General features: G+C 43.3%; 1 protein-coding gene across 2 annotated transcripts in view; it reads left to right on the forward strand.

Moving 5' to 3' along the window:
* The window catches only part of LOC139574653 (dynactin subunit 4-like), a 27,256-nt gene extending 10,948 nt beyond the window's left edge, over window positions 1-16,308 (forward strand). For both annotated transcript variants that reach the window (XM_071399415.1, XM_071399416.1), the window contains 7 exons: window positions 855-967; window positions 4,516-4,625; window positions 4,757-4,830; window positions 4,947-5,001; window positions 11,232-11,339; window positions 12,416-12,513; window positions 16,005-16,308. In XM_071399415.1, coding sequence (XP_071255516.1) covers window positions 855-967; window positions 4,516-4,625; window positions 4,757-4,830; window positions 4,947-5,001; window positions 11,232-11,339; window positions 12,416-12,513; window positions 16,005-16,221 — 775 coding nt within the window. In that variant the 3' untranslated portion in view covers window positions 16,222-16,308. The remainder of the gene's footprint in view (window positions 1-854; window positions 968-4,515; window positions 4,626-4,756; window positions 4,831-4,946; window positions 5,002-11,231; window positions 11,340-12,415; window positions 12,514-16,004) is intronic.
* The last annotated feature ends 1,797 nt before the right edge of the window (window positions 16,309-18,105 follow it).

Consider the following 18,105-nt stretch of genomic DNA (forward strand, 5'->3'; position numbering starts at 1 on the left):
ATATTGTCCTTAACCTGTGAGTATCACATCCTGGTACTATACGGCACAATTCCTTTATATTGTCCTTAACCTGTGAGTATCACATCCTGGTACTATACGGCACCATTCCTTTATATTGTCCTTAACCTGTGAGTATCACATCCTGGTACTATACGGCACCATTCCTTTATATTGTCCTTAACCTATGAGTATCACATCCTGGTACTATACGGCACCATTCCTTTATTGTACACGTACATGACTAATCATGTTGATCACTGAATAGGGTGCAGTTTGGGAGAAAGCCATGCTGTTAGTTCATAAATACAGCTTTCCCTGTCTGCTATAATGTCTGTTCCTGTCTGCTATAATGTCTGCTATAATTTCTGTCCCTGTCTGCTATAATGTCTGTCCCTGTCCGCTATAATGTCTGCCCCTGTCTGCTATAATGTCTGCCCCTGTCTGCTATAATGTCTGCCTCTGTCTCCTATAATGTCTGTCCCTGTCCCCTATAATGTCTGTCCCTGTCCCCTATAATGTCTGTCCCTGTCCCCTATAATGTCTGTCCCTGTCCCCTATAATGTCTGTCCCTGTCCCCTATAATGTCTGCCCCTGTCTCCTATAATGTCTGCCCCTGTCTCCTATAATGTCTGCCCCTGTCTCCTATAATGTCTGCCCCTGTCTCCTATAATGTCTGCCCCTGTCTCCTATAATGTCTGCCCCTGTCTCCTATAATGTCTGCCCCTGTCTGCCCCCGTGTCTGTCCCTGTCTGCCCCCGTGTCTGTCCCTGTCTGCCCCCGTGTCTGTCCCGGTCTCCTATAATGTCTGTCCCTGTCCCCTATAATGGCCTTCACTGTGTCTGTCCCTATTCTAGTCTGAAGGAAGGTGAAGACCAGAAGGAGATTAACATAGAACCAGCTCAGGCCTTAGATGAGGTGGAGCCACTGCCTGAAGACTGCTACAACAGACCCATCAACCTACCTGAGGGTAAGAGACAACCACCCCTAACCACTAACCCCTAAGCCTAGCCCCTAACCACTAAGCCTAACACTAACCCCGGACCTTGAACTCTACACTAACCCTACACCAGACCTATCCACCTACCTACATTTACATTTACATTTAAGTCATTTAGCAGACGCTCTTATCCAGAGCGACTTACAAATTGGTGCATTCACCTTATGATATCCAGTGGAACAACCACTTTACAATAGTGCATCTAACTCTTTTAAGGGGGGGGGGGGTTAGAAGGATTACTTTATCCTATCCTAGGTATTCCTTAAAGAGGTGGGGTTTCAGGTGTCTCCGGAAGGTGGTGATTGACTCCGCTGACCTGAGGGTAAGAGACAACCACCCCTAACCACTAACCCCTAAGCCTAGCCCCTAACCACTAACCCCTAAGCCTAGCCCCTAACCACTAACCCCTAAGCCTAGCACTAACCCCGGACCTTGAACTCTACACTAACCCTACACCAGACCTATCCACCTACCTGAGGGTAACAATGATTTAAAAAAAAATCTACAATCGTTAATTGAAACAATAATAATATGTTCTCCCCTGTTTTGGTAAAAAGCTGAGCGATGGGGGCTGGAGAAATGTAACCACTCTCAGATTAATAGACAGCTATGGATGCAAGGACTGACCATCCATGATATTAAAATGATTGTTTTAACCATGTTATGAGGCTATACAGTGTTTTACATTTATGTTGTTTACAAACATTTGAGTAAAACAAGTTTATATTTTGTGTTCAGATGGGGTACGACAGTTGAACAAAGCTCATGAGGCATTTAAGTTCTATTCTTCAATAGTCAATGGGTACAGATCATTCATTTTAATAAAAATAATCTAGCAACTAAGGATTCTAGCTTCATCCACTACTTTTCCTTAGAGCTATTTGTTCTAATGAAGTCTACAGCTATATCATAGCCAGGGTACGCTGTGGTTGTTTTCAAATCTGCCGCGTTTTGTTGTCTAGTTGACCGCGTTTTGTTGTCTAGTTGACCGTGTTTTGTTGTCTAGTTGACCGTGTTTTGTTGTCTAGTTGACCGTGTTTTGTTGTCTACTTAGGCAGTGTTTTGTTGTCTAGTTAGACCGTGTTTTGTTGTCTAGTTGACCGTGTTTTGTTGTCTAGTTGGGCCGTGTTTGGTTGTCTAGTTAGGCCGTGTTTGGTTGTCTAGTTGGACCGTGTTTGGTTGTCTAGTTAGGCCGTGTTTGGTTGTCTAGTTGGACCGTGTTTGGTTGTCTAGTTAGACCGTGTTTGGTTGTCTAGTTAGGCCGTGTTTGGTTGTCTAGTTGGGCCGTGTTTGGTTGTCTAGTTGGGCCGTGTTTGGTTGTCTAGTTGACCGTGTTTGGTTGTCTAGTTGGACCGTGTTTGGTTGTCTAGTTAGACCGTGTTTGGTTGTCTAGTTAGGCCGTGTTTGGTTGTCTAGTTGGGCCGTGTTTGGTTGTCTAGTTAGGCCGTGTTTGGTTGTCTAGTTGACCGTGTTTGGTTGTCTAGTTGACCGTGTTTGGTTGTCTAGTTGACCGTGTTTGGTTGTCTAGTTGACCGTGTTTGGTTGTCTAGTTGGGCCGTGTTTGGTTGTCTAGTTAGACCGTGTTTGGTTGTCTAGTTAGGCCGTGTTTGGTTGTCTAGTTAGGCCGTGTTTGGTTGTCTAGTTGGGCCGTGTTTGGTTGTCTAGTTGGGCCGTGTTTGGTTGTCTAGTTAGGCCGTGTTTGGTTGTCTAGTTGACCGTGTTTGGTTGTCTAGTTGACCGTGTTTGGTTGTCTAGTTGACCGTGTTTGGTTGTCTAGTTGACCGTGTTTGGTTGTCTAGTTGGGCCGTGTTTGGTTGTCTAGTTAGACCGTGTTTGGTTGTCTAGTTAGACCGTGTTTGGTTGTCTAGTTAGACCGTGTTTGGTTGTCTAGTTGACCGTGTTTGGTTGTCTAGTTAGGCCGTGTTTGGTTGTCTAGTTAGACCGTGTTTGGTTGTCTAGTTAGACCGTGTTTGGTTGTCTAGTTGGCCGTGTTTGGTTGTCTAGTTAGGCCGTGTTTGGTTGTCTAGTTAGGCCGTGTTTGGTTGTCTAGTTAGACCGTGTTTTGTTGTCTAGTTGGGCCGTGTTTGGTTGTCTAGTTAGACCGTGTTTGGTTGTCTAGTTAGACCGTGTTTGGTTGTCTAGTTAGGCCGTGTTTGGTTGTCTAGTTAGGCCGTGTTTGGTTGTCTAGTTAGGCCGTGTTTTGTTGTCTAGTTGGGCCGTGTTTGGTTGTCTAGTTAGGCCCTGTTTGGTTGTCTAGTTGGGCCGTGTTTGGTTGTCTAGTTGGACCGCGTTTTGTTGTCTAGTTGGACCGCGTTTGGTTGTCTAGTTGGACCGTGTTTGGTTGTCTAGTTGGGCCGTGTTTGGTTGTCTAGTTAGGCCGTGTTTTGTTGTCTAGTTAGGCCGTGTTTGGTTGTCTAGTTAGGCCGTGTTTGGTTGTCTAGTTGGGCCGTGTTTGGTTGTCTAGTTGGACCGCGTTTTGTTGTCTAGTTGGACCGCGTTTGGTTGTCTAGTTGGACCGTGTTTGGTTGTCTAGTTGGGCCGTGTTTTGTTGTCTAGTTGGACCGCGTTTGGTTGTCTAGTTGGACCGTGTTTGGTTGTCTAGTTGGGCCGTGTTTGGTTGTCTAGTTAGACCGTGTTTTGTTGTCTAGTTGGGCCGTGTTTGGTTGTCTAGTTAGACCGTGTTTTGTTGTCTAGTTAGGCCGTGTTTGGTTGTCTAGTTGACCGTGTTTGGTTGTCTAGTTGGACCGTGTTTTGTTGTCTAGTTGACCGTGTTTGGTTGTCTAGTTAGACCGTGTTTGGTTGTCTAGTTGACCGCGTTTGGTTGTCTAGTTGGGCCGTGTTTGGTTGTCTAGTTGGGCCGTGTTTGGTTGTCTAGTTGGGCCGTGTTTGGTTGTCTAGTTAGGCCGTGTTTGGTTGTCTAGTTGACCGCGTTTGGTTGTCTAGTTGGGCCGTGTTTGGTTGTCTAGTTAGGCCGTGTTTGGTTGTCTAGTTAGGCCGTGTTTGGTTGTCTAGTTAGGCCGTGTTTGGTTGTCTAGTTAGACCGTGTTTGGTTGTCTAGTTAGGCCGTGTTTGGTTGTCTAGTTAGACCGTGTTTGGTTGTCTAGTTAGGCCGTGTTTGGTTGTCTAGTTAGACCGTGTTTGGTTGTCTAGTTAGACCGTGTTTGGTTGTCTAGTTGGACCGTGTTTTGTTGTCTAGTTGGACCGTGTTTTGTTGTCTAGTTAGGCCGTGTTTGGTTGTCTAGTTGGACCGTGTTTGGTTGTCTAGTTGGACCGTGTTTGGTTGTCTAGTTGGACCGTGTTTTGTTGTCTAGTTAGACCGTGTTTTGTTGTCTAGTTGGACCGTGTTTGGTTGTCTAGTTGGACCGTGTTTGGTTGTGTAGTTGGACCGTGTTTGGTTGTCTAGTTGGACCGTGTTTTGTTGTCTAGTTGGGCCGCGTTTGGTTGTCTAGTTAGGCCGCGTTTGGTTGTCTAGTTGGACCGCGTTGTGTTAACTCCCTGGTGTGTGTTATGTATTACAGTGACCACCTTGCGTCAGCGGCTGCTTCAGCCTGACTTCCAGCCTGCCGGAGCCTCTCAGCTCCACCCCAAACACAAACACCTGCTCATCAAGCGCTCTCTGCGATGCAGGGTCTGTTTATGACACAGTACTTTACACTACACTAACCTTCTCAAGAAAGGGCATTTTTCTACTATTTTACAGTTGTTTTTCTGTCATTTTATCTTGATTAGTCATGGTAGAATTGTTGCTTTTCTTCCTAGAAATGTGAGCACAATCTGAGCAAGCCAGAATTCAACCCAACTTCAATAAAGTTCAAAATCCAGCTGGTGGCTGTGTAAGTATTGCTTAGCATCTCCTCTGTACCGAACACATTCACCTTGTATTCTACTCTTTAATGGTGGTTTTGTTGTATTATTTCTCAGTAAAGTGATGTTATTTTCACTCCTAAAGGAGTTACATCCCTGAAGTCAGAATAATGTCCATTCCAAACCTGCGCTTCCAGAAGGCAAGTCAATTATTCAAGTATCGGAATCACGTCCCAAAACATGTTCGAAGACATTCTGTGTCCACATGTCTGTAGGGGAGCAGAATGACTTACAGTATGAGTGGTATCATGTTGTCTGTAGGAGAGCAGAATGACTTACAGTATGAGTGGTATCATGTCTGTAGGAGAGCAGAATGACTTACAGTATGAGTGGTATCATGTTGTCTGTAGGGAAGCAGAATGACTTACAGTATGAGTGGTATCATGTTGTCTGTAGGAGAGACTTACAGTATGAGTGGTATCATGTCTGTAGGGGAGCAGAATGACTTACAGTATGAGTGGTATCATGTTGTCTGTAGGAGAGACTTACAGTATGAGTGGTATCATGTCTGTAGGAGAGCAGAATGACTTACAGTATGAGTGGTATCATGTTGTCTGTAGGAGAGCAGAATGACTTACAGTATGAGTGGTATCATGTCTGTAGGAGAGCAGAATGACTTACAGTATGAGTGGTATCATGTTGTCTGTAGGAGAGCAGAATGACCTACAGTATGAGTGGTATCATGTTGTCTGTAGGGGAGCAGAATGACTTACAGTATGAGTGGTATCATGTTGTCTGTAGGGGAGCAGAATGACTTACAGTATGAGTGGTATCATGTTGTCTGTAGGAGAGACTTATAGTATGAGTGGTATCATGTCTGTAGGAGAGCAGAATGACTTACAGTATGAGTGGTATCATGTCTGTAGGAGAGCAGAATGACTTACAGTATGAGTGGTATCATGTTGTCTGTAGGAGAGCAGAATGACTTACAGTATGAGTGGTATCATGTCTGTAGGAGAGCAGAATGACTTACAGTATGAGTGGTATCATGTTGTCTGTAGGAGAGACTTACAGTATGAGTGGTATCATGTCTGTAGGGGAGCAGAATGACTTACAGTATGAGTGGTATCATGTTGTCTGTAGGAGAGACTTACAGTATGAGTGGTATCATGTCTGTAGGAGAGCAGAATGACTTACAGTATGAGTGGTATCATGTTGTCTGTAGGAGAGCAGAATGACTTACAGTATGAGTGGTATCATGTCTGTAGGAGAGCAGAATGACTTACAGTATGAGTGGTATCATGTTGTCTGTAGGAGAGACTTACAGTATGAGTGGTATCATGTTGTCTGTAGGAGAGCAGAATGACTTACAGTATGAGTGGTATCATGTCTGTAGGAGAGCAGAATGACTTACAGTATGAGTGGTATCATGTTGTCTGTAGGAGAGCAGAATGACTTACAGTATGAGTGGTATCATGTTGTCTGTAGGAGAGACTTACAGTATGAGTGGTATCATGTTGTCTGTAGGAGAGCAGAATGACTTACAGTATGAGTGGTATCATGTCTGTAGGAGAGCAGAATGACTTACAGTATGAGTGGTATCATGTCTGTAGGAGAGCAGAATGACTTACAGTATGAGTGGTATCATGTCTGTAGGAGAGCAGAATGACTTACAGTATGAGTGGTATCATGTTGTCTGTAGGAGAGACTTTCAGTATGAGTGGTATCATGTCTGTAGGAGAGCAGAATGACTTACAGTATGAGTGGTATCATGTTGTCTGTAGGAGAGCAGAATGACTTACAGTATGAGTGGTATCATGTTGTCTGTAGGAGAGCAGAATGACTTACAGTATGAGTGGTATCATGTCTGTAGGAGAGCAGAATGACTTACAGTATGAGTGGTATCATGTTGTCTGTAGGAGAGCAGAATGACTTACAGTATGAGTGGTATCATGTCTGTAGGAGAGCAGAATGACTTACAGTATGAGTGGTATCATGTTGTCTGTAGGAGAGCAGAATGACTTACAGTATGAGTGGTATCATGTCTGTAGGAGAGCAGAATGACTTACAGTATGAGTGGTATCATGTTGTCTGTAGGAGAGACTTACAGTATGAGTGGTATCATGTCTGTAGGGGAGCAGAATGACTTACAGTATGAGTGGTATCATGTTGTCTGTAGGAGAGACTTACAGTATGAGTGGTATCATGTTGTCTGTAGGAGAGCAGAATGACTTACAGTATGAGTGGTATCATGTCTGTAGGAGAGCAGAATGACTTACAGTATGAGTGGTATCATGTTGTCTGTAGGAGAGACTTTCAGTATGAGTGGTATCATGTCTGTAGGAGAGCAGAATGACTTACAGTATGAGTGGTATCATGTTGTCTGTAGGAGAGCAGAATGACTTACAGTATGAGTGGTATCATGTCTGTAGGAGAGCAGAATGACTTACAGTATGAGTGGTATCATGTTGTCTGTAGGGAAGCAGAATGACTTACAGTATGAGTGGTATCATGTTGTCTGTAGGAGAGACTTACAGTATGAGTGGTATCATGTCTGTAGGGGAGCAGAATGACTTACAGTATGAGTGGTATCATGTTGTCTGTAGGAGAGCAGAATGACTTACAGTATGAGTGGTATCATGTTGTCTGTAGGGAAGCAGAATGACTTACAGTATGAGTGGTATCATGTTGTCTGTAGGGAAGCAGAATGATTTACAGAATGAGTGGTATCATGTCTGTAGGAGAGCAGAATGACTTACAGTATGAGTGGTATCATGTTGTCTGTAGGAGAGCAGAATGACTTACAGTATGAGTGGTATCATGTTGTCTGTAGGGAAGCAGAATGACTTACAGTATGAGTGGTATCATGTTGTCTGTAGGAGAGACTTACAGTATGAGTGGTATCATGTCTGTAGGGGAGCAGAATGACTTACAGTATGAGTGGTATCATGTTGTCTGTAGGAGAGACTTACAGTATGAGTGGTATCATGTCTGTAGGAGAGCAGAATGACTTACAGTATGAGTGGTATCATGTTGTCTGTAGGAGAGCAGAATGACTTACAGTATGAGTGGTATCATGTCTGTAGGAGAGCAGAATGACTTACAGTATGAGTGGTATCATGTTGTCTGTAGGAGAGCAGAATGACCTACAGTATGAGTGGTATCATGTTGTCTGTAGGGGAGCAGAATGACTTACAGTATGAGTGGTATCATGTTGTCTGTAGGGGAGCAGAATGACTTACAGTATGAGTGGTATCATGTTGTCTGTAGGAGAGACTTATAGTATGAGTGGTATCATGTCTGTAGGAGAGCAGAATGACTTACAGTATGAGTGGTATCATGTCTGTAGGAGAGCAGAATGACTTACAGTATGAGTGGTATCATGTTGTCTGTAGGAGAGACTTACAGTATGAGTGGTATCATGTTGTCTGTAGGAGAGCAGAATGACTTACAGTATGAGTGGTATCATGTTGTCTGTAGGAGAGCAGAATGACTTACAGTATGAGTGGTATCATGTCTGTAGGAGAGCCGAATGACTTACAGTATGAGTGGTATCATGTTGTCTGTAGGAGAGACTTACAGTATGAGTGGTATCATGTCTGTAGGGGAGCAGAATGACTTACAGTATGAGTGGTATCATGTTGTTTGTAGGAGAGACTTACAGTATGAGTGGTATCATGTCTGTAGGAGAGCAGAATGACTTACAGTATGAGTGGTATCATGTTGTCTGTAGGAGAGCAGAATGACTTACAGTATGAGTGGTATCATGTCTGTAGGAGAGCAGAATGACTTACAGTATGAGTGGTATCATGTTGTCTGTAGGAGAGACTTACAGTATGAGTGGTATCATGTTGTCTGTAGGAGAGCAGAATGACTTACAGTATGAGTGGTATCATGTCTGTAGGAGAGCAGAATGACTTACAGTATGAGTGGTATCATGTTGTCTGTAGGAGAGCAGAATGACTTACAGTATGAGTGGTATCATGTTGTCTGTAGGAGAGACTTACAGTATGAGTGGTATCATGTTGTCTGTAGGAGAGCAGAATGACTTACAGTATGAGTGGTATCATGTCTGTAGGAGAGCAGAATGACTTACAGTATGAGTGGTATCATGTTGTCTGTAGGAGAGCAGAATGACTTACAGTATGAGTGGTATCATGTCTGTAGGAGAGCAGAATGACTTACAGTATGAGTGGTATCATGTTGTCTGTAGGAGAGCAGAATGACTTACAGTATGAGTGGTATCATGTCTGTAGGAGAGCAGAATGACTTACAGTATGAGTGGTATCATGTCTGTAGGAGAGCAGAATGACTTACAGTATGAGTGGTATCATGTTGTCTGTAGGAGAGCAGAATGACTTACAGTATGAGTGGTATCATGTCTGTAGGAGAGCAGAATGACTTACAGTATGAGTGGTATCATGTTGTCTGTAGGAGAGACTTACAGTATGAGTGGTATCATGTCTGTAGGAGAGCAGAATGACTTACAGTATGAGTGGTATCATGTTGTCTGTAGGAGAGCAGAATGACTTACAGTATGAGTGGTATCATGTCTGTAGGAGAGCAGAATGACTTACAGTATGAGTGGTATCATGTTGTCTGTAGGAGAGCAGAATGACTTACAGTATGAGTGGTATCATGTCTGTAGGAGAGCAGAATGACTTACAGTATGAGTGGTATCATGTTGTCTGTAGGAGAGCAGAATGACTTACAGTATGAGTGGTATCATGTCTGTAGGAGTGCAGAATGACTTACAGTATGAGTGGTATCATGTTGTCTGTAGGAGAGCAGAATGACCTACAGTATGAGTGGTATCATGTCTGTAGGAGAGCAGAATGACTTACAGTATGAGTGGTATCATGTTGTCTGTAGGAGAGCAGAATGACTTACAGTATGAGTGGTATCATGTTGTCTGTAGGAGAGACTTACAGTATGAGTGGTATCATGTCTGTAGGGGAGCAGAATGACTTACAGTATGAGTGGTATCATGTTGTCTGTAGGAGAGACTTACAGTATGAGTGGTATCATGTCTGTAGGAGAGCAGAATGACTTACAGTATGAGTGGTATCATGTTGTCTGTAGGAGAGCAGAATGACTTACAGTATGAGTGGTATCATGTTGTCTGTAGGAGAGCAGAATGACTTACAGTATGAGTGGTATCATGTTGTCTGTAGGAGAGCAGAATGACCTACAGTATGAGTGGTATCATGTTGTCTGTAGGGGAGCAGAATGACTTACAGTATGAGTGGTATCATGTTGTCTGTAGGGGAGCAGAATGACTTACAGTATGAGTGGTATCATGTTGTCTGTAGGAGAGACTTATAGTATGAGTGGTATCATGTCTGTAGGAGAGCAGAATGACTTACAGTATGAGTGGTATCATGTCTGTAGGAGAGCAGAATGACTTACAGTATGAGTGGTATCATGTTGTCTGTAGGAGAGCAGAATGACTTACAGTATGAGTGGTATCATGTTGTCTGTAGGAGAGCAGAATGACTTACAGTATGAGTGGTATCATGTCTGTAGGAGAGCCGAATGACTTACAGTATGAGTGGTATCATGTTGTCTGTAGGAGAGACTTACAGTATGAGTGGTATCATGTCTGTAGGGGAGCAGAATGACTTACAGTATGAGTGGTATCATGTTGTCTGTAGGAGAGACTTACAGTATGAGTGGTATCATGTCTGTAGGAGAGCAGAATGACTTACAGTATGAGTGGTATCATGTTGTCTGTAGGAGAGCAGAATGACTTACAGTATGAGTGGTATCATGTCTGTAGGAGAGCAGAATGATTTACAGTATGAGTGGTATCATGTTGTCTGTAGGAGAGACTTACAGTATGAGTGGTATCATGTTGTCTGTAGGAGAGCAGAATGACTTACAGTATGAGTGGTATCATGTCTGTAGGAGAGCAGAATGACTTACAGTATGAGTGGTATCATGTTGTCTGTAGGAGAGCAGAATGACTTACAGTATGAGTGGTATCATGTCTGTAGGAGAGCAGAATGACTTACAGTATGAGTGGTATCATGTTGTCTGTAGGAGAGACTTACAGTATGAGTGGTATCATGTCTGTAGGAGAGCAGAATGACTTACAGTATGAGTGGTATCATGTTGTCTGTAGGAGAGCAGAATGACTTACAGTATGAGTGGTATCATGTCTGTAGGAGAGCAGAATGACTTACAGTATGAGTGGTATCATGTTGTCTGTAGGAGAGCAGAATGACCTACAGTATGAGTGGTATCATGTCTGTAGGAGAGCAGAATGACTTACAGTATGAGTGGTATCATGTTGTCTGTAGGAGAGCAGAATGACCTACAGTATGAGTGGTATCATGTTATCTGTAGGAGAGCAGAATGAGTTACAGTATGAGTGGTATCATGTTGTCTGTAGGAGAGACTTACAGTATGAGTGGTATCATGTCTGTAGGAGTGCCAGGTGCTGCTCACCCTGACCAACCCAGTGGAGAATATTACCCACGTCACCCTGGTGGGCTGTGAGGAGGGAGACCCAGAGGACATCAACACCACTGCTAAGGTACTGCTGACTCGTGTTGCAAAGCTACCGGTAATTTACCAAAGTTACCGGGATCTTTAGTAAGTTTGGTAAGTAACAGATTGCCATAGATTTTCTATCACAACTTTGGTAATTTTATACTTGAAAACATGTATTTATATATAGTTTTTTTTAAATATCTGTATCCATGAGTTTCTAATAGATGGACCATGTGGTTCAAGAGAAAATAGACGAATGAATTGAAAAAATAATCTAATCAACAATGGCTGTATTTTCACTCTAACTCTTCTATCTATTTACTTCTATCTATTTACTTCTATCTATTTACTAGTTTAGCCCCAAAACATTGACAGCAAATACATAGTCACAGTAAAAAAAATATATATATATATATATATTAAAACATAAAATATGCATGCATGAAGTCCCAGTCAAAAGCTTGGACACAAACTACTCATTCAATGCCAAGAGTGTGCAAAGCTGTCATCAAGGCAAAGGGTGGCTACTTTGAAGAATCTCAAATAGAAATGGCTGAAACCCTCATAGTAAACACCAATGGTAATCACTAAGTTGATGGTTTACATTTAGGATTTTTTAATTTTTTTTTACAGCTTTCTCATTCTTAATTATATATTAAAAAAAATATATATATATATTTTGTGATAGGGCCAGCAATTATTAGACTCCTATGATAAGCTAAAGTACCCAAAAGGGCCACTAGATGTCTTGTGATCACATAATTTTTATTTAATTTAATAAAAATTTTACTTTATTTAACTAGGCAAGTCAGTTAAGAACAAATTCTTATTTACAATGACGGCCTAAGAACAGTGGGTTAACTGCCTTGTTCAGGGGGCAGAACGACAGATTGTTTACCTTGTCACCTCGGGGACTCGATCTTGCAACCTTTCAGTTACTGGCCCAACGCTCTAACCACTAGGCTACCTGCCGCCCTAAAAAGCCTTGAAAGATACCACAATTCTGGTAGTTTACTGGTAAATTTAGACCGTTTCCAGTAAAATTCCCTTCCTTTACAAACCTACTGCTGACCTCTCACCCCTTACCTCTGTTGTTGATGTTAATATTGTTGTTTATAGGTGATGGTTCCTACCAAGGAGTTGGTCCTGGCAGGGAAGGATGCTGCAGCAGAATACGACGAGTTGGCTGAGCCTCAGGACTTCCAGGACGACCCAGAGTAAGTCTTAAGTGAATTATGGTCATATCAAATCATATTTTATACAGTAGAATTAAGCAATAAGGCCCGAGGAGGTGTGGTATATGGACAATATACCACGGCTAAGGGCTGTTCTTATGCACGACGCAATGCAGAGTGCCTGGACACAGCCCTTAGCCGTGTTATATTGGCAATATACCACAAATCCCAGAGGTGCCTTATTGCTAGTATAAACTGGTTACCAACGTAATTAAAGCAGTATAAATAACTTTTGTCGTACCCGTGGTATACAGTCTGATATACCACGGCTGTCAGCCAATCAGCATTCAGGGCTCGAACCACCCAGTTTATAATGTAGTATATACAGTTGAAGTCGGAAGTTTACATACACCTTCTCCAAATACATTTAAACTCAGTTTTTCACAGCTCCTGACATTTAATCCTAGTAAAAATTCCCTGTCTTAGGTCAGTTAGGATCACCACTTTATTTTAAGAATGTGAAATGTCAGAATAATAGTAGAGAATGATTTATTTCAGCTTTTATTTCTTTCATCACATTCCCAGTGGGTCAAATGTTTACATACACTCAATTAGTATTTGGTAGCATTGCCTTTAAATTGTTTCGGGTAGCTTTCCACAAGCTTCCCACAATAAGTTGGGTGAATTTTGGCCCATTCCTCCTGACAGAGCTGGTGTAACTGAGTCAGGTTTGTAGGCCTCCTTGCTCGCACATGCTTTTTCAGTTCTGCCCACACATTTTCTATGGGATTGAGGTCATGGCTTTGTGATGGCCACTCCAATACCATGACCATGTTGTCCTTAAGCCATTTTGCCACAACTTTGGAAGTATGCTTGGGGTAATTGTCTATTTGGAAGACCCATTTGCGACCAAGCTTTAACTTCCTGACTGATGTCTTGAGATGTTGCTTCAATATATCCACATAATTTTCCTGCCTCATGATGCCATCTATTGTGTGAAGTGCACCAGTCCCTCCAGCAGCAAAGCACCCCCACAACATGATGCTGCCACCCCCGTGCTTCACGGTTGGGATGGTGTTCTTCGGCTTGCAAGCCTCCCCCTTTATCTTCCAAACATAACAATGGTCATTATGGCCAAACAGTTCTATTTTTGTTTCATCAGACCAGAGGACATTTCTCAAAAAAGTACAGTCTTTGTCCCCATGTGCATTTGTAAACTGTAGTCTGGCTTTTTAATGGCATGTATTGATCACATCTTCACTAATGCTGCAGCAATTAGCTTGAATGCCGTATCCAGATCCATAGGATGTCGTGATCACAATATAGTAGCCACATCTAGGAAAACCAAAGTTGCAAAGGCTGGGCCTAATATAGTGTGTAAGAGGTCATACAAGGAGTTTTGTAGTCGTTCCTATGTTGTTGACGTAAATAATATTTGTTGGTCCGTGGTATGTAATGAGGAGCAAACAGACGCTGCACTTGACACATTTATGAAATTGCTTATTTCAGTTAATAATAAGCATGGACCCATTAAGAAAAGTACTAAAAACGATTAAATGCTGTGGATCAATGAGGAATTTAAAAATTGTATGGTTGAGAGGGATGAGGTAAAAGGAATGGCAAATAAGTCTGGCTGTACAACCGATTGACAAACGTCCTGCAAATTGAGAAATCATGTGACTAAATAAAAATAAACAAAGATGAATGACAGTAAAAAGCTTTCGGGCTCCTTAAATGACGTTTTGGGGAAAAAAGGCAAACTCAGCTCCATCATTCATTGAATCCGATGGCTCATTCATCACAACCAACTGATATTGCCAACTACTTTAATTATTTTTTCATTGGCAAGATTAGCAAAAGTAGGCATGACATGCCAGCAACACTCTGATACTACACATCCAAGTATATCTGACCAAATTATAAAAGACAAGCATTCTAATTTTGAATTCTGTAAAGTGAGTGTGGAAGAATTGTTGTCATCAGGGTCTGACAACTTGGATGGACAATTACTGAGGAAAATAGCGGATGATATTGCCACTCCTATTTGCCATATTTTAAATTTAAGCCTACTAGAAAGTGTGTGTGCCCCCAGGTTTGGAGGGAAGCTAAAGTCTTTCCGCTACCTAAAATTAGTAAAGTCCCCTTTACTGGCTCAAATAGACATGCCACCAGAGGTCTCTTCACAGTCCCCAAGTCCAGAACAGACTATGTGAGGCGCACAGTACTACATAGAGCCATGACTACATGAAACTCTATTCCACAAACTGCCTTCATTTTGCTGGACCCCAGGTAGAGTAGCTACTGCCTTAGCAGCAGCTAATGGGGTTCCATAATAAATACGAATACGTCGGTGTCCGCAACATGGCTGGTTTTCCCTTTTGTAGTCTGTGGTTGTCTGGAGACCCTGCCACATATGTCTCGTCTGAGCCGTTGAATTGCGACTCCACTTTGTCTCTATACTGACGTTTTGCCTGTTTGATCGCTTTACGGAGGGAATAACTACACTGTTTGTATTCAACCATATTCCCTGTCACCTTGCCATGGTTTAATGTGGTAGTTCTCGCTTTCAGTTTTGCGCAAATGCTGCCATCTCTCCACGGTTTCTGGTTAGGGTCGGTTCTAATAGGCACAGTGGGAACAACATCCTCTATACACTTCCTGATGAACTTTGTCCGTGTAAACGTCAATGTTATTCCCAGAGGCAACCCGGAACATATCCCAGTCCGCGTGATCAAAACAATCTTGAAGCGTGGATTCAGATTGGTCAGACCAGCGTTGAATAGACCTTAGCACGGGTACTTCCTTGTTGAGTTTCTGCCTATAGGAAGGGAGGAGCAAAATGGAGTCGTGATCTGATTTGCCAAAGAGAGGGCGGGGGAGGGCCTTGTAGGCATCTTCAAAAGGGGAGTAGCAGTGATCTAGTGTTTTTCTCTAAGCGAGTACTACAGTCAATGTGTTGATAGAACTTCGGTAGCGTTTTCTCAAATTTGATTTGTTAATGTCCAGCTACAATTAACACAGCCTCAGGATATGTGGTTTCCAGTTTGCATAAAGTGTAGTTCTTTGAGGGCCGTCGCGGTATCAGCTTAAGGGGGAATATACACGGCTGTGACTATAACAGAAGAGAATTCTCTCGGGAGGTAATATGGTCTGCATTTGATTGTGATGTATTCTAGGTCAGGTGAACAAACGTTATCTGTACGTTATCACAATCACACCATGAGTAGTTAATCATGAAACATACACCCCCACCTTTCTTCTTCACGGAGAGTTCTTTATTCCTGTATGCACAATGAACTGAGAACCCAGCTGGCTGTATGGACAAGGACAGTATATCCAGAGAGAGCCATGATTCCGTGAAACAGAGTATGTTACAGTCCCCGATGTCTCTCTGGAAGGAGATCCTCGTGCTGTATGAACTGAGGAGCAAGGACATTCGTTTAAAACAAGTGTACTTTATAGGGAATAGGGTGCCATTTTACCTCTGCCCCTGGTCTCCTAACCTTCCCTCTCTGCTCCTGTCTCTCCTCCAGCGTGGTGGCCTTCAGGAAGTCCAATAAGATTGGTTTCTTCATCAAGGTGGTCCCTCAACGCGAGGAGGACGGTGATGTCACGGTGTCCTTTAAGATCCGCCACGACTTCCGCAACTTGGCGGCTCCCATAAGGCCGAGCGAGGAGGGCGATGCCCCCACCGAGGCCATCTGGCTGACACACCACGTAGAGCTCAGCCTGGGGCCGATCATAGCGTGAAGAGCTTACACACACACACACACCGAATACATATCTTTTACACACACACACACACACACACACACACACACACACACAAGCAGAAACTCAAAATACACATATACTAAGTATACAAAACATTAAGCTCTTTCCATGACAGACTGACCAGGTGAATCCATGTGAAAGCTATGATCCCTTATTGACTTCAGTCTGTGTAGATGAAGGGGAGGAGATGGGTTTAAAGAAGGATTTTCAAGCCTCGAGACATGGATTGTGTATATGTGCCATTCAGAGGGGGAATGGGCAAGACAAAAGATTTGAAGTGTCTTTTGAACGGGGAATGGTAGTAGGTGCCAGGCGCACCGGTTTGACTGTGTCATCAAATGCAACTTCAACTCTTTTCACACTCAACAGTTTCCCGTGTGTGTATCAAGAATGGTCCACCACTCAAAGGACATCCAGCCAACTGGACACAACTGTGGGAAGCATTGGAGGCAACATGGGCCAACATCCCTGTGGTACACCTTGCTACACCTTGTAGAATCCATGTCCCGATGAATTGAGGCTGTTCTGAGGGCCAAAAGGGGGGGGGGGGTGCACCTCAGGTTCCACCTCAGGTTCCTAATGTTTCGTATACTCAGTATATATAGTAGAACAAGAGAGAGAGGACACACTAACAGATATACAACACACACACACACAGTTTACATGCATTGGATCAAATATCTTACACACACACACACTTTTCTGTACCCCTAGCAGTTCCAGAGACCCTTTCCTGCTTCACGCTTCAATTTAGGCATTATCTTCATCATCCTCCTCTAAGGATGAAAATTATTTACCTGCATGCTATGCCAGGCTACATCTACCTACTAATAAATGTATCTTAGATGATGTCATTACTGTACTCCTCTGGTTTGAAGGTAGGGTGAGACTGTCATTACTGTACTCCTCTGGGTTGAAGGTAGGTTGAGACTGTCATTACTGTACTCCTCTCTGGGTTGAAGGTAGGGTGAGACTGTCATTACTGTACCTTCTCTCTGGGTTGAAGGTAGGGTGAGACTGTCATTACTGTACTCCTCTGGGTTGAAGGTAGGGTGAGACTGTCATTACTGTACCTCCTCTCTGGGTTGAAGGTAGGGTGAGACTGTCATTACTGTACCTCCTCTCTGGATTGAAGGTAGGGTGTGAGTGTCATTACTGTACTCCTCTGGGTTGAAGGTAGGGTGAGACTGTCATTACTGTACTCCTCTCTGGGTTGAAGGTAGGGTGAGACTGTCATTACTGTACCTCCTCTCTGGGTTGAAGGTAGGGTGTGACTGTCATTACTGTACTCCTCTCTGGGTTGAAGGTAGGGTGAGACTGTCATTACTGTACCTCCTCTCTGGGTTGAAGGTAGGGTGAGACTGTCATTACTGTACCTCCTCTCTGGGTTGAAGGTAGGGTGAGATTGTCATTACTGTACCTCCTCGCTGGGTTGAAGGTAGGGTGTGACTGTCATTACTGTACTCCTCTCTGGGTTGAAGGTAGGGTGAGACTGTCATTACTGTACCTCCTCTCTGGGTTGAAGGTAGGGTGAGACTGTCATTACTGTACCTCCTCTCTGGGTTGAAGGTAGGGTGAGACTGTCATTACTGTACCTCCTCTCTGGGTTGAAGGTAGGGTGAGATTGTCATTACTGTACCTCCTCGCTGGGTTGAAGGTAGGGTGTGACTGTCATTACTGTACTCCTCTCTGGGTTGAAGGTAGGGTGAGACTGTCATTACTGTACCTCCTCTCTGGGTTGAAGGTAGGGTGAGACTGTCATTACTGTACCTCCTCTCTGGGTTGAAGGTAGGGTGAGATTGTCATTACTGTACCTCCTCGCTGGGTTGAAGGTAGGGTCAGACTAAGGATTTGAGAGTT

The sequence above is a fragment of the Salvelinus alpinus genome, chromosome 4 (assembly GCF_045679555.1).
Source record: "Salvelinus alpinus chromosome 4, SLU_Salpinus.1, whole genome shotgun sequence".
Lineage (NCBI taxonomy): Eukaryota > Metazoa > Chordata > Actinopteri > Salmoniformes > Salmonidae > Salvelinus > Salvelinus alpinus.